The 15,250-nt window shown below is 43.9% G+C and overlaps 1 protein-coding gene across 1 annotated transcript in view; it reads left to right on the top strand.

Annotated features, from left to right (window-relative positions):
• Positions 1-14,999, top strand: part of CCDC3 (coiled-coil domain containing 3) — a 71,940-nt gene extending 56,941 nt beyond the window's left edge. Inside the window, exon 3 of the mRNA XM_006117099.4 lies at positions 12,551-14,999. Within this exon, the coding sequence (XP_006117161.1) occupies positions 12,551-12,826 (276 nt within the window). The 3' untranslated portion in view covers positions 12,827-14,999. The remainder of the gene's footprint in view (positions 1-12,550) is intronic.
• Positions 15,000-15,250: the final 251 nt, after the last annotated feature.

Genomic DNA, 15,250 nt, shown 5'->3' with positions numbered 1-15,250 from the left:
AGAAATGCAAAGTGCTCCACTTAGGAAGGAACAATCAGTTCCATACATACAAGATGGGAAGCGACTGTCTAGGAAGGAGCATGGCGGAAAGGGATCTAGGGGTCATAGTGGACCACAAGTTGAATATGAGTCAACAGTGTGATGCTGTTGCAAAAAAAGCAAATATGATTCTAGGTTGTATTAACAGGTGTGTTGTAAGCAAAACTCGTGAAGTCATTCTGCCGCTCTACTCTGCACTAGTTAGGCCTCAGCTGGAGTACTGTGTCCAGTTCTGGGCGCCACATTTCAAGAAAGATGTGGAGAAATTGGAAAGGGTACAGAGAAGAGCGACAAGAATGATTAAAGGTTTAGAGAACATGACCTATGAAGCCAGGCTTCATGAACTGGGCTTGTTTAGTTTGGAAAAAAGAAGATTAAGGGGGGACATGATAGCGGCTTTCAAATATCTAAAAGGGTGTCACAAGGAGGAAGGAGAAAATTTGTTCCTCTTGGTTTCTGAGGACAGGACAAGGAGTAATGGGCTTAAAGTGCAGCAGGGGAGGTTTAGATTGGACATTAGGAAAAAATTCCTAACTGTCAGGGTGGTCAAATATTGGAATAAATTGCCAAGGGAGGTGGTGGAATCTCCCTCTCTGGAGATATTTAAGAACAGGTTAGATAGACATCTGTCAGGGATGGTGTAGACGGAGCTTGATCCTGCCTTGAGGGCAGGGGGCTGGACTCGATGACCTCTCGAGGTCCCTTCCAGTCCTATGATTCTATACAGCATGGAGTCCCCCTCTAGTCTCAGGCTCCATGCTGCGCTTCTGTTTTGAAATGCACAAGAGCCCCCGCTGGGGACTCTTGTACAGTTCAAACCTGGCATGTAGCGTGCAACCAAGAGTCAGCAGAGTTCCACTGGGGCTCTTGTACATTTCAAAGGAGGAATACGGACGTGCTTACGAACTAGTTGAGTAGTTGATGGAAATTCCATGGACTACTCGACTAGTCAGTTAGCTGTTACTTAACATCCTTAATGTCAACCCAAAGGACTCAGATCTTGTTTGTGCCTAATACTACTTGCCAAACTGGGCTGTGTAATAAAATATTATTAATATACTAATAACAACAGAGTGCAAGGAAAAAGTAAGTTATAATAAAACCTCTCCATTTTATTTTTAATTCATATAAACTTTTCTATGTTTTTATCATATATATTTTATAGCATCGAGGCAGTTAGAATTGTACTGTGCATACATCTGTAATGAAAATGACTATTAAAAAGGAGGAAATATTAGCAGTCTAAATTCAGTATCTAAATGGTGTGAAATGCAAAAAGTCAAGAAAAGCACGTAATGTAAACTAGATTATAAAAACCCTTTCAGTTATCACTGAAGATACTCTTAGTAATAGCAGGAAATGTTTTAGCCTTACTCAAAATGTGATTTTTATCTTAACGCCCCTTTAGTAGGTGTCATGCATCCTAGACTCTGTGCTACACCTATTTTCATTGCCCGGGGGATGGGGCAGGATAGGGAGGTATCTGGTACACCATCCCTGCCATGCCTCGGATAGGAATCCACGTAAAAGACCTTTTCTGCTGTGGACCCCCACTTTACAAGGGCAGCCACACTGGAAGAGAACCTGGAAATGTAGCTCCAAGATGGCCTTTAGAAGGTCTGGGTCCAGCCAGAAGGCAAGAGAGATGGGAGTTTGGCACTAAATAGCACTTGTACCTTTGTGCAGCAGCATGGAAACCAAGTGCTGTCTGGGCACTAAATACCATCATCACTTGAACTGGGAGGCTAATAAAAACATTACAGAAAGTGTTATTTTCCTGTAAATTACCTGTCAAGAGAACACTAGAAATACAGGTCTCAACAAAGAGCTATTCAAGATCTCATCTACCCTCAGGGCCAAACCTGTGGGAATGTTCATGCTAGTCTCCCGCCCAGCCCCATACATTAAAATTCTTGATGTGAATGGTTCTCAATCTAGAGCACAAGGGGAGCTGCTAAAGAACTGGAAGGCTAATTTAAATCTCAAGCACACTCAGCTCCCACCAGGTGCTTCACACCTTGTAGAATCAGTCCTGTATGCTGAAATGAGACCACAACACAAATATTAATGCACACAAAAGAAGCCAAGTGCTGTCGCCACCAGCCCAAAGGGAGATTCCAGAAATCAGGGTTCAGTTCCCAGGTCTGCCACTGCATTCTGTGGGACCTTGGGCAAGTCATTTGTGGGCAACACATAGCAGCTGAGCCCTTGAAAACCAGCTTAATCTTGCTAGAGCTACATTTTAAAGGCTTGTAGGTAACTAACTCCCATTGCAATCAATAAGAATAAGGTGCCTAGATACCTTTAATAGCCCCTCCCCCCATGCCACTTCTGTAAGATGAAGCTACTTCCTTCCTCCCACTCTGTGTCTTTCACATTCGATTGTCACCTCCTTTGGGAAGGGACTGTCTTTTGGTTTCATATCTGTACAGCAGCTCACCCAGTGGGGGTCCCCAATACCCGACCACATGCAGCTGTGATACAAACAACAGGAAACGACTATCCATGGAGACAATTGTGCTGAGACTGGGGAGGGTAGCAGAGGGGCCACAGGCTGAACAGAACCTGGACTCTGTAGTCTGGTCTCTTCTGCAGAAGTGCTCCTTGCAGCCCAGGGGTAAGGCAGTGTTGCGGACCCCATCGCCTGTGCTGTGCCCATATGCAGCAGAGAAGACTGCCTCGCTGGGTCCCTGCGAAAGGTGTGCACTGGGGGGGGACCTTGTTCTGTGCCCTCTGGAAGGGGCGGGGCCTTGGGCAAAAGGGGCGGGGCTGGGCTATGCAGCTCTCAGTGCCACCCAGTGAGTGCCACAACTCCCCCAAGCAGCCTTCAGTGGCTGCCTAGATTGTGCTGCCCAGCCCTACAGCCACAATTTAAAGGGCCGCATGCTCTGCCCACAGCCGCTGACATAGTAGCAGTGGCTGGGAGCTCCTGGACCTTTTGTATCACCACGCCTTGGGGCAACTGCGCCCTTTACAAATGCCCCTCCCCTCCCTATCAGCGGGCCTGCCTCTCTATGATGGAGAGAGGAGGTTCTTGGATTATCAGGCTACTTCCTTTCATCAGCACTAAATCCACTCCAGCCCAGCTGCACTGTCCCAAAGCCAATCGCAGTTTATTCATCAGAACTCAGAAGCCGGGGAACTTGAAGACCTAGATGAGGATTTCACTACTGCATGATGTCTCTGATATTTACTACAAACAAAACCCCAGGATCCAAGCTCCCTACCAGACATGAAGGTTGTGCAGTCTCGGGGAATGAGGTCTTTGTTACAGGTGTGTTTTTTAATAAGTCTGTCCCGGAGTTTAAGAGCATGGTTAACAAAACACCAAGTTGTGGAGTTTTGTCCTTTTACTTCCACTCCTCTCCCCTCCCCCCACCCAAATTCAACAATAACCGTCTTCCCCGAGACAAACAGTCCTGCCTGCTGAGTCAGTGCATGCTGGCGAAGCAGCTGGCACATAGGCCATTGGGAAGACACTACCTCCAGCTGATGCCACAATTTGTAAACAGAGATTGCATTTCCCAGGGCAGTGCAGGTGGCAGGAATCCTTGACCTTTTCACAGCCTGCAACGGGAATGTCAGCACCACCTACTAGCAAGCACCATCGATGCATGGAAATGCAGTGCTTTGGTCAATGCTGCCTGCATCAGGCTTGGTAAGTTAGCATTCAGGCAGCTTGTTGTAGCAGCTGATGGGGATTCGCCCCAGTGTTCAATTTAAACATTCTTTATCGCACATGGAACCTGGCTTGGAGCTTAACCTCTCTGCCCAGCATTTTCAGCTTCTTGGACAGGACTTTCCAAACTTTGGAATGCCTCCTCCTTCCAGCCTATGAAATCCATTGCTCTGGAAGGAACAGCAGGTCAAGTTGGGTTTGCAGAGCCCCTGGGCAGTAACGCCCTCCCCACGACCCTAACAGCATTAGTAGCAGAACCACCCACTCCACAGGATGTGTCACCCTTTGAAGCCCCACTTACAGGACCTTCTCAATTGGTCCATACACCCCATTTAAACCTGGGAAGTTTGTCCTTACAAGTAGGCAGAAGCTCGGCTAGCTGCTGCTACGGACTTTTCTTTCTTGGGCTGCGCCTTCCTGACCTCAGTTTTACCTCCTGTTTCTGACACCCAGTTTCTGACAGCCTTCTCCTCTGCTTCAGACCCTTGGTTCCTGGCCCCGGCTCTGATCCTTGGCATGGTTTCCACCTCTGGATCCTGACCTCGGATTGACAAACACCTCAGATTCCGGACATCCGGCTCTGGCTTTGGCAACTAGATTGGCTGCCCATGACTCAGACCTGATGCGCACTCCCTGCAATGTAGCCATGTTGTTAAAGGCCTAAATCTCAGCCACTGTGCTCCTGGGTAGTCCTTCATGCCAAACACGTTGTGATCCACTGCTCTTCAGAATATGAGACTTCCTCCCCTATTTGCTTCAGTGAGCAGTGAAATAGCAAACAGTGATGTTTAAAGTACCACCATGGATTATCTGAATCAGTTGCTCTCAACCTTTCCAGACTACCATGCTCCTTTCAAGAGTCTGGTTTGTCATGTGTTCACTTCACTTAAAAGCTTGCAAACGTCAGACATACAAACACAACATGTCACACCATGCAATTACTGAAAAAAACTGGGCTTTTATATTCCAGTTGATTTATTTTATAATTTTATGGTAAAAATAAGAATGTACTTACATTTCAGAGTATATTATACAGAGCAGTACAAACAAATCATTGTCTATGAAATGTTAGTTCGTACTGACTTGGCTAGTGCTTTTTATACAGCCTGTTGTAAAACTAGGCACCTGTATAAGTGAGTTGATGAACCCTCCAAGAAGACCTCCACATACCCCCGGGGGTATATATCTTTATGCCTCTATATAAAACCATGGTACGCCCATATCTTGAATACTGCATACAGATGTGGTATCTCAAAAAGATATACTGGCATTGGAAAAGGTTCAGAAAAGGGTAACAAAAATGATTCGGGATTTGGAACGGGTCCCATATGAAGAGAGATTAAAAGGACTTGGATTTTTCAGTTTAGAAAAGAAGAGACTAAGGGGAGATATGATAGAAAAGAGGAAACTAAGGGGAGATATGATAAAATCATGACTCGTGTGGAAAAAGTGAATAAGGAAACGTTATTTACCTATTCCCACCATATAAGAACTAGAGGTCACCAAGTAAAATAAATAGGCAACAGGTTTAAAACAAACAAAAGGAAGTTTTTCTTCACTCAGAACAGTCTTACACTTATTTACACCGTTGTAGAACTCCTTGCCAAAGGCTAGGTCTTTAACAGGGTTCAAAAAAGCACTAGATAGATTCATGGAGGCTAGGTCCACCAATGGCTATTAGCCAGGATGGGTAGGAAGGGTGTCCCTAGCCTCTGTTTGGCTGGAGGTGGGTGACAGGGGAAGGATCACATGAAGATTACCTGTTGTTTTCACTTCCTCTCGGGCATGTGGTATTGGCCACTGTTGGCAAGACAGGATACTGGGCTGGATGGACCATTGGTCTGACCCAGTATGGCCTTTATGTTCTTACATTATGTTCTTAGTTGAGAACCACTGGTCTGAATTATCACTCACTGGAACAAATTAGGCAGTTCACATTTCAGAGCTAATTGTTTCAGGCTCTCTGCGTATTCTAGCAGATATTAATGCATCATTATTCTGGCTTGATATTTTAAAGGTTTTGGGTTTTTTTGTTGTTTGTTTTTTTCCAGCTACAACCGTGAGAAACAGCCTTTAAGAAAAATCAAATCTAGGCTGCTAGCAAACAGCTGAAAAGATGATCCCTTGGCTCTTAGGCTAGTTCTTCATGCCCCACACTTTGGGAAACGCTGCTCTTGGGAAAGTGAATGCTTCACATTGCTCATCAGCAACCTGCTGATGGTTGGAAGCAAAGTCAGCTGTCATGGAAAAACAATCAGCAATTACATGCATTTATCCCATACTATTCCAGGGGGCACAGATAGAACCGTTCTTGCTGGGTAGACTGATAAGCCTCAGTAAAAATATCCTGTATGATGTTAAACAAAATAAAGAGCTAGGTTTGACTCCCGAGTGCTTTTAGGAAGAGTGAACTGGTTTTTTCTGTGGTTAAACAAATGAGGAGCCAGAGATAAGTGTCTGATGCTGGCCAAGGTTTTGTTAATCTGAACAGCTTTGTGCGACAAATCTCAACAGCTTCTCAGATTTATAGAAAGGAAGCAAAGAAGGCAACTGGAGATTAATGCTGGGATGCAACAAGATCTGCTGTAGGCATAGATTACTCTTGGAAGCCCTGCCCCCTGCCATGCTCCCATCAAAATTTCAGTTGCTACATGGGGTGCCCCCATATACCCCCTCCTACATCCCCTGCCCCCTGCAGACACCAGTCGCCTATGAAGACACAACATTTGCAGTGTATAATTTGTAATGAAAGAGGTGCCAGGGCTCAAGCAATTAGGTGCTGTGACTCAAGCAATTTTTATGTTCAGAGGTGCCAGGGCTATGACCTACTAAGCCCTGGCACAAATGAAGCACTGACCATGTGCAAAGGGAGCAGCTAACCCCTTCAGCTGCCTATCTGTAGCTTTTGCACAGCATCCCAAAAGGCACAGGTGTCATTTGTCCCATCAGGCATCCCAAATGCTGCTGGGCACTTGTTTTGGTGGGTGTGATCTTGGTTTTGGAATTCTGTTTTGGAAAAAAAATTCTGGACTGTGCACACTGCTTAAGGGAGAAGCTGAATTTGCAGCCAGAGCAGTTGGTTACCCTCACTGCTCAAGGAGGGCACTTGTATCAGGGAAGCAACTAATGGTTTCTTCTCTGTAACAGCAGTGGGGTGGGAAGGGAGAGCAATTCAAGAAGATTCAGCCACAGGAGAGGAGGTGGCCTACTTTAGGAATTACTGCAGGCGAGGTCACCGTCTCTACTCCTTCCCCCCCTCCCTTTAGAAAACGAGCCTCACACTAACAAGAGTATGTAATACCATAAACCTCCATAGCCATTGTGCCAAGCAGTGTGAGTCTGGATGGGAATTTTTGGTCCAGTACACCACAGCATCCCTCCCCCAACTTTTAGAGTTACCATAGTAGCTTTAGCATCCACAGAGAGCAGAGGAGACCTTGTTTATTTGAAGGCCAGCAAGGACCATCATCATCGGGGGGGCTACCAAATTTATGGCCGTGAAAGACCTCACAGACCATGAAATCTAGGCTCCCCCATGAAATCTGGGTCTTCTGTGTATTTTTACCCTGCTCTATAGGGCAGTAACTCTCAAACTGTGGTTTTGCGGCAATTTAAGGAGACCCCTAACTATGATCATTTAGACTAACCTGGTGCATAACACAGACCACAACTTCTGGATGAAGGGAAGCATAGCTTCTCGAATGACAGCCAGCCAGGCTGGATGTAAAAACTTCAAAGGAAGGAAAATCCACCACACTTGAAAAAAAAATCTTGTAAGTAAATTTATTGTGTGTGGTTGTATCCAGAACTTGAATTATCCCCCTTAAATAGATGAATGACTAAGTTGGCATTGCTAGGGCTTGAACTTGCCACTAACATACTCGATTTTTTCAGTGCCAACTTAATCATTTGTATACCATTCACAATATACAAATACTACCATTGTGCCCTATTGCCTTTAACAGCAGAGTGATCGCTGTTCATTATGCTGTTACTACAAAGCTTCTTTGTGAGTCAGCCATAGCAGAACGGAAATGGGTGCTTCAGCCATTCAGAGATTAGCTTATATATGAAATACAGATTTTATAGATAAACAAAACTTGTGTGCGCATGCACTATAACAGTGCTGATTCTGCAATCTCGTTAGCAAAAACAAGTGTTTGTAGTAAGATGAGGGCCTGAAACAAAAGTTCATTTAGCACAGGCCTGGTTTGAGGCTCGAGGCCTAGCTAACAATGGACAAAACTTGGCTAATATAAAGCAAAGCTAAGCTGCAAGCAAGAGGCAGGCCCCTGCTCACAGAACTTGGCACAAACAGAGCTGACAGTGCAAAACACTAATTGGTAATAGGTCCAGGTGTAATTAGTACTGGTCATAAGTGGAAAGCACATTCCAAAAGGATGGTACCACCAGCTTGTTTAAAAATAAATAAATAAATACCTTAGTACCAACACCCCCCCCGCAGATACCAACCCAGGTTCAGGAAAGGGTCTAAAATGACAGCATGATGGATAGAGATATTCTAATCAAACTGCGAGGTGCAGGGTGATGGGTGGTATCTAAGTCGTGTCATAGTGTGGCAACCTGACACGTCAGAAGTGATGTATAACTTGTTTGTACCTGTATATAAAGTGGTGTCTTGGAGGGGCAGTCCTTGTCCAGCCTAGGGGACAGTGGGATACCCCAGTGATTGAGCTGAGTCCAGTGTTATAGGTACATATGTGTAATGGTTCAGGAGAGTTTACTGACAACTATTACTGTACTTTGCTTAACAATAGTGTAGACATACCCAATAGGTAGATACTGAGTAAGCTCCCCCACCCCCGTGAAAGTTATACTGTCATCCCCATTAGAGATAGATTTAAGAAATTTCAGGTGAAAGCTATTATCTTGATTTAATAATATTCTTAAATGTTCAGGCTAACGCTGTGCATGGGACTGGAAAATGGGAAAGCCAAGAATTCCTGGTTGTGACTTAGCCACCTGCATTCTGCTACAAAGACCTTTTACATCTGCACTTGAAAGGGAATCCTCTGAACTGTCATTCATGTTAAAATTCGACACTTGTCAACAAGGACTTAACAAGACTTTGAACTTTCTCACCCATTACCAAGACAGTTTCCCCAATTATCACCTGTAATACCATTAACTCACAAACATCCCACTCTCCCTACCTTTAATATCAGCAATTCACAGACACTTACCTTCCTTCCTCCCCCTTCCCACCCCCCCGCATCCCCCTTCTGTTCTGCAATGTGATTTGTCCTTTTCATATTTGTTCATTTTTTTTAATTGTATCCTTTGGTATATATGGTTGTGACTACTTTCTTCCACTATTTGATCTGAGGAAGTGGGTCTGGCCCACAAAAGCTCATCATCTAATAAACCATCTTGTTAGTCTTTAAAGTGCTACATTGTCCTGCATTTTGGTTGTTTTCAAATAGCGTGTGGGATTTTGCTTGCAATAGGCATTACTGAACAAAAAAAAATTACATTCTCCTCTGAACAGTATATGCACTTTGTTTTGGGGTTACCATTCTCCTTGCTATGCACTTATAAAGCTGCCCCAGTGGGACTGAAGTCACCGTAAACAGTTCTCTCTCCAGCAAAGTTTTGGGGCTCGTGTGTAAAACGGACTGAAGCTAAGTAGCCCACTACAACGGGAAGCTGCTACAATGTTATCCCGCAGAGGTTTTCCATGTCTGGCAGGTTTCCAAAGCAAATGAAACATTACCCGTCCACCCACCACCTCCCATTTGCTGAAAAACATTACAAAACAAGATGGAAAACATGCATAATTACATGCTGTTATACACTATTATCTCTGCAAGTATTCACTTATTTATTAGATTTCAGTCTCATGTAAACGCCACACCAAAGGAAACCTATCCAAAGCTCTGGGAGCCCTCAATGCCTGTTTAAAAAAAAAAAAAAAAAAAAAGTCAGACAATAGGAGATACAAAGTTAAATTTAATCAAAGACAGCACTCCTGTCTCTCATCCTCCATACAAAACATTTGATGGCTTGTTGTGACCAATGTAGCTTAAAATGCCAATCACACTATTAAAATTTGAAGAATTTTTCCTAGCGTGAACGTGAGGAAACAAATTCTCTAGAAGTGACTTCACTCCCTCCAGTCGCTTCTGTACTTCAGAGTTTTCTGGTAAGATGTACTGACTTACCACCACAATGCGTGAGAAATGTAAACCCTTTGTTTCCCTAAAACTCTGAGGGTATGTCTAGACTACAGGCTTTTGTCAACAGAAATTTTGTTGATAGATACTGTCGACAAAGCTTCTGTTGACAAAGAGCGTCTAAACTACATCCAGTTCTGTCGACAAAGCAAGCCGCTTTGTCAACATGAGAGTGTAGACGCAAAGGTCAGTGTAGATGCAATAACACCTTCAGACAGAACTCTGTCGACAAAAGGCGTTATTCCTCGTAGAATGAGATTTACAGCCATTGACAAAACTGCTGAGTTCTGTCGACAGAACTCAGTGGCAGTGTAGATGCAGGTATAGTTTTGTCAACAAAAGTCTTTTTTTGTCGACAAAACCCTGTAGTCTAGACACACTCTTAGGGTTGCCAGATGGTTTCAACAAAAATACCAGACACACTTGACATTATATCACAATCTATATTACATCTTACAGGCAGTCCCCGGGTTACGTACAAGATAGGGTTTGTTCTTAAGTTGAATCTGTATGTAAGTCGGAACAGGCATCCAGATTCAGCCGCTGCTGAAACTGACCAGCGGCTGACTACAGGAAGCCCGAGGCAGAGTTGCTCTGCCCCGGGTTTCCTGGAATCAGCCGCTGGTCAGTTTCAGCAGCGGCTGAATCTGGACGCCAGTTCTTACATACAGATTCAACTTAAGAACCTCAGGCGTCCCCAAGTCAGCTGCTGCTGAAACTGATCAGCAGCTGATTCCAGGAAGCCCGGGGCAGAGCAACTCTGCCTCGGGCTTCCTGTAGTCAGCGCTGGTCAGTTTCAGCAGCGGCTGACTTGGGGACGCCTGGGGCAGAGCAGCTGGGGTGCTGCCGGGTTGGTCCAGTAGCGCCCAGACCGGCGCTACGGGACCAACCAGTAGCGCCCCAGCTGCTCTACCACAGGCATCCGGAGAAAAGCCTGGTCTGCTGGGGGGGGGGGGAGGCGCACTAGCTGTGCCCCCCCCCAGCAGACCAGGGAGACGCGGAGCAGCTTTTCTCGCCCCGGAGGACACAGGCGGCGGGACCGTGGCGCATCTGGGCGTCCCATTGCTCCCGTCCTCCGGGGTGAGAAAAACCCCGTTCGTAACTGCGGATCCAACTTAAGTCGGATCCGCATAACTCGGGGACTGCCTGTATTTAGAAAATACTGGACATTTATATTTTCTCAATTTGTTTCCTGAACAGAAAGGTCAAATACTGGACTGTCCGGTTCAAAACCGGACACCTGGCAACCCTAAAAGCTCTACCCTCAAACAATGCCTGGGTTCAAATTTTTGTGAGCACAAGTTTTTATTTTTAAAATAAATGTTTATAACCCTGTTATGACAACCACATACACAGGAAGTGAAACCTAAAACAAAGACTGAAATAAGAGAAAAACCCTATAAATCAGAGATACCACAGATTGTTGAATGATTACAGGAGGATGACGCTGATGTAGCTATGTGATAGGGAGGTTACATTACAAACAAGTTACTTAAATATTTGATACCATCTTTAAGAAATTATTCATCAGGACCATTCCTTAGCTTTCCAGTTCTACTCAGACTCTCTCATCCTGGATGATTCCAAAGTGCTCTGCAAATTATACAGGCATTCCTGTCATTGTCATGCAGGCACAACTCCTGCCAAAGTCAGGAGGAATTTTACCTGAATAAGGACTGCAGGAGTGTGAGGAGCACTAAAATGCAGCCGTCAGCTGGTGCATTGCATGCTGTGTATCAGTGGGGTGGGATTGGGGGTGGGGGGGGAAGATGGTTTTTGACCAAGGACCCATTTCTACTCTGAAGGCCTTGGGTGTGTTAATATGCAAACTAAGATGACATGATCTTGCTTTGTAAGGTCTTATCTAAAAGACCTCTACATAATGAACCGCATAAAATCTGGGGTTTTGTTAAACTTTGGAAGGGCAGACTCCAAACTTGCCAGGATTTGACCTTGTGGTTCCAGGCAATGGAAGCACGTCAAGTGTGAGATTTAGATAATTGTGCCATCCCCTTCCAGTTCTCTTAAAGAACAAGGGGCAGATTAGAACCAAAACCTGGAACTTCAGACGAGTTTAAAAAAAAAATCTGGGTCTGATTATGTATTTTGCAACCGGCAGAATCCAATGGACTGAATTCAAATCCCAGAACTGAAACACACAGTAGAAACAGGGCAGGTCTCCTTAAGTTAAACTAAGTGCCATAGTGACCTAGACCAGTAGTTTGTAACCTATGGTCCATGGACGATGATGGGAGGCTCCACAGATTATGTCTGAGGTTTCCAAAGGGGCCCACACCTCCATTTGAACTTTTTTAGGGATCTGCAAATGAAAAAAAAGGTTGAAACCCCCCGTTCTAGGCTAACCTTATAGTGCTCATTAAAGTGATGTTGATAGGTAATGTTCTTAAGATCTGAACTAGGTGGTTCTTATTTTCAGATACGACAGAGAAAGGGGACTTTTAGGTGAAAACTGAAAGATGGAGAGGAGCTTCTGAAAACAATTATCCAGTTAGGAATAGTATATATTACTGGGGGGTATAGAGATCAAGAGAATGTCTAGGGAATTTACATGCTCCAGTGGTTTCCTGACTTTGCTTTAGAGCTCATGTGTCCTCTTTCCTTTCTACTCTTCCCTCAGCTCATGTGCTCTTCGGTTCAGAAAGCCCTGTTCGAGGAAGAGGATCAAGTGAAGAAACTGCAGCAGAAGGTGGCAACCTTGGAGAAACGTAACAAGCAGCTGCGAGACCGGGTGAAGAAAGTCAAGAGGTCCCTCCGGCAAGCCAGGAAGAACAACAGGCACATGGAGCAGATAAACCGAAAGCTCAATGAGAAGCTCTCCTCTGCAGGAGGCCAAATCCCCCATATTAACTCTTTAAAGCAAGAGAACTCTCATGCTACCTACCTTAAAGTATAATCCAAGGGTTAAGACACAGGCCAATGATATTGGTGACTTAGGACCCAATCCCACATTTGTTACACAACCAAATACACCAGTGGGAGTTTTGCCTGCATTAGAGTGTAGGATGTGGCCTTCACACCTTGTCTACATTGGCATTTGAACCATGAATGAAAACAAATCAGAACTTTGTTTAGGTACAGTTCTAGATAAGCAGGATCTCCACTAGATTTCACTGGACACTGTAGACCGGACCAAACCATCTGAAGGGTGCTTCCAAAGAGCCTCACAGGGAAATAGCCTTAAAAGCAGCATCAATACACTTTGGCTTCATTTTCACTGCCTAGCACGAGTGTGTTTAAAAACAGGTTACCTGGAAATGTGTCCGGGAGCTGATCTAATGCTCACCGTCAATGGCAATCTTGGTACTGATTTCTAATGGGAGGTGAATCAGGATCAGAAAAAAAAAATTCAATCCAGTTTTCAAGCAGGCTTCAATTTTCAAGGTAGACAAGGTCACCGGTCTTGTGATCACTGTCTTGAGACAAGATGGAGGTTGCTGGGCAACCTCATTTACCTAAGTTTAGATACTGTAGGGATCATGTCAATATCAGCAGGGCATTAACATTAAGTCAGTTTTAAATGTGTATATATTTTAAAAGTCTTATAGAAAATATTTTTATTAAACATTTGATAGTCTAATTTCTTAAAATATTAAGTAAATCCTGTTTCTTGGTGGTTGTCACCCTTAAAATATGTTTCCCAACATTCTTAATTGGGCACCGCTAAAAGAGATTAGAAATGGAATTATTAAAATGGCTTAGGTTAAGGCAGCAATCTTATTGGTTGACAAAGATGCCAATCTTGTGTACATATTTCAGTTCATGGGTGGGAATGGTTTAGCCAACTCACTCTGCTTACTATCAATAGGCTATGGCAGGGTAGTAGAAAAAGATAGTAAAGGAAGGTGTTCTTTATGCTGTCCCCCCTTTTTAATATTTATTTTATAATCAATTTATGTGACATGAATACAAATACACTTAATATTTTCAACTTGAGGACAGGGGCAGCCGGACTTTGCCCAACCAAGGGCAACACTGACAATTTGCCATGGGTACACCTGACTTGAGTAAAAAGTCAGCAGCTTATCTTTATGCCAAGAATGTGGGCCAGGGAATCACAGGTCCCTGCATGCAATGCTTGATCTGAACCCCCAAGCCTTACCAGACTGCCCAGAGCATGACATAACATAGCATGCTGGGATATGTAGTCTCCATTGGCTGCTCTTTTCTACTGACGAGAACTAGGGATGTGAAGGACTAGTCGACTATCCAATAAGTCAGTTGACTAGTCACCCCCCCCCTCCTTTGCTGCCTGTATCAGATGGAGGGGGTACTTCAAAGCGGCAGTGCCACACAAAACCCAGGGTCAGCTGCTCCATGCGGCGCTGCTGCTTTGAATGCTGCAAGGAGCTTGGCGTCAGGCTCCTCGCGGCATTTCAAAGTGGCAGTGCTGCATGGAGCCCAGAGTGAGTGGGGGTTCCCCAGCTGATCCTGGGCTTCGGCGCTCTTACCTTTGAAGTGTAGCAACAGCCCTAGGGTTGTTGTTACACTTCCCTATCAACTAATCGAATATTCAATGCAAAAATGCATCGACTATTTGATTAGTCAATTACCCGATATTTAACATCCTTACCACAGACCAGATTGGGACCATCCTTGCATTAGGACCTAGAGGGAACCTGTACCAACTTTTATGCAACCATTTGACCTGAACTTGAGACTTAACTGTTGCTTTGGTTTCTCAGAAGCAGCTGAAGCTTAGATATCTTCCAATTCTGCTCCGCTTGGAAGACAGATGCATATATTTTTTGCCTGAAATAATACTAGCATTTTGTAAGAGTTTGATTTCTCTCTAAGAAGCAGCAGCTTCAAAGCATCTGCTTGTTGTTTCAGCATAATTCAGGCTGAAATAGTTCTCCAGAAATTGTACTATTACAGACTGGAGATTTTCTTAGCATCCTAAAAACCATCAATGGAGTTTTACTCAGTCAAAAATAAAATCCAGAGAAAAGTATATAGGTTTTGTGTTTCTATTTTTAAACTGTTTGAATAAAATTAAATGTTTTCCTGCTATTGGTATTCAAATCCTATGTATACATTTTTTAAATAAAAACATTGTGTGTTAATCACTTTTGTTAGTAAGGCTAATAAGATATTACTAATGGAACTAGATTTAAAAAAAAATCTTTTCACTGAAAAAGTGACAAAAAAATTTTGCAGAATATTTGTGTTTTGGTCAAAACAATTATCTACAAAAATATTGACATTTTCATTCTGTTTGGTGGGGGAAAATCCTACTGTTTCTTATTTTTAAACTTTGTTCTCTCTTTTTCCAGTGATGAAAAAATACAAGAAAGCATGAGTGTTTCTTTCCCTCTAG

Source organism: Pelodiscus sinensis, chromosome 1 (assembly GCF_049634645.1).
Source record: "Pelodiscus sinensis isolate JC-2024 chromosome 1, ASM4963464v1, whole genome shotgun sequence".
NCBI lineage: Eukaryota > Metazoa > Chordata > Testudines > Trionychidae > Pelodiscus > Pelodiscus sinensis.
Note: the sequence above shows the minus strand (reverse complement) of the source record. Positions and strands in the feature narration are given on the sequence as shown.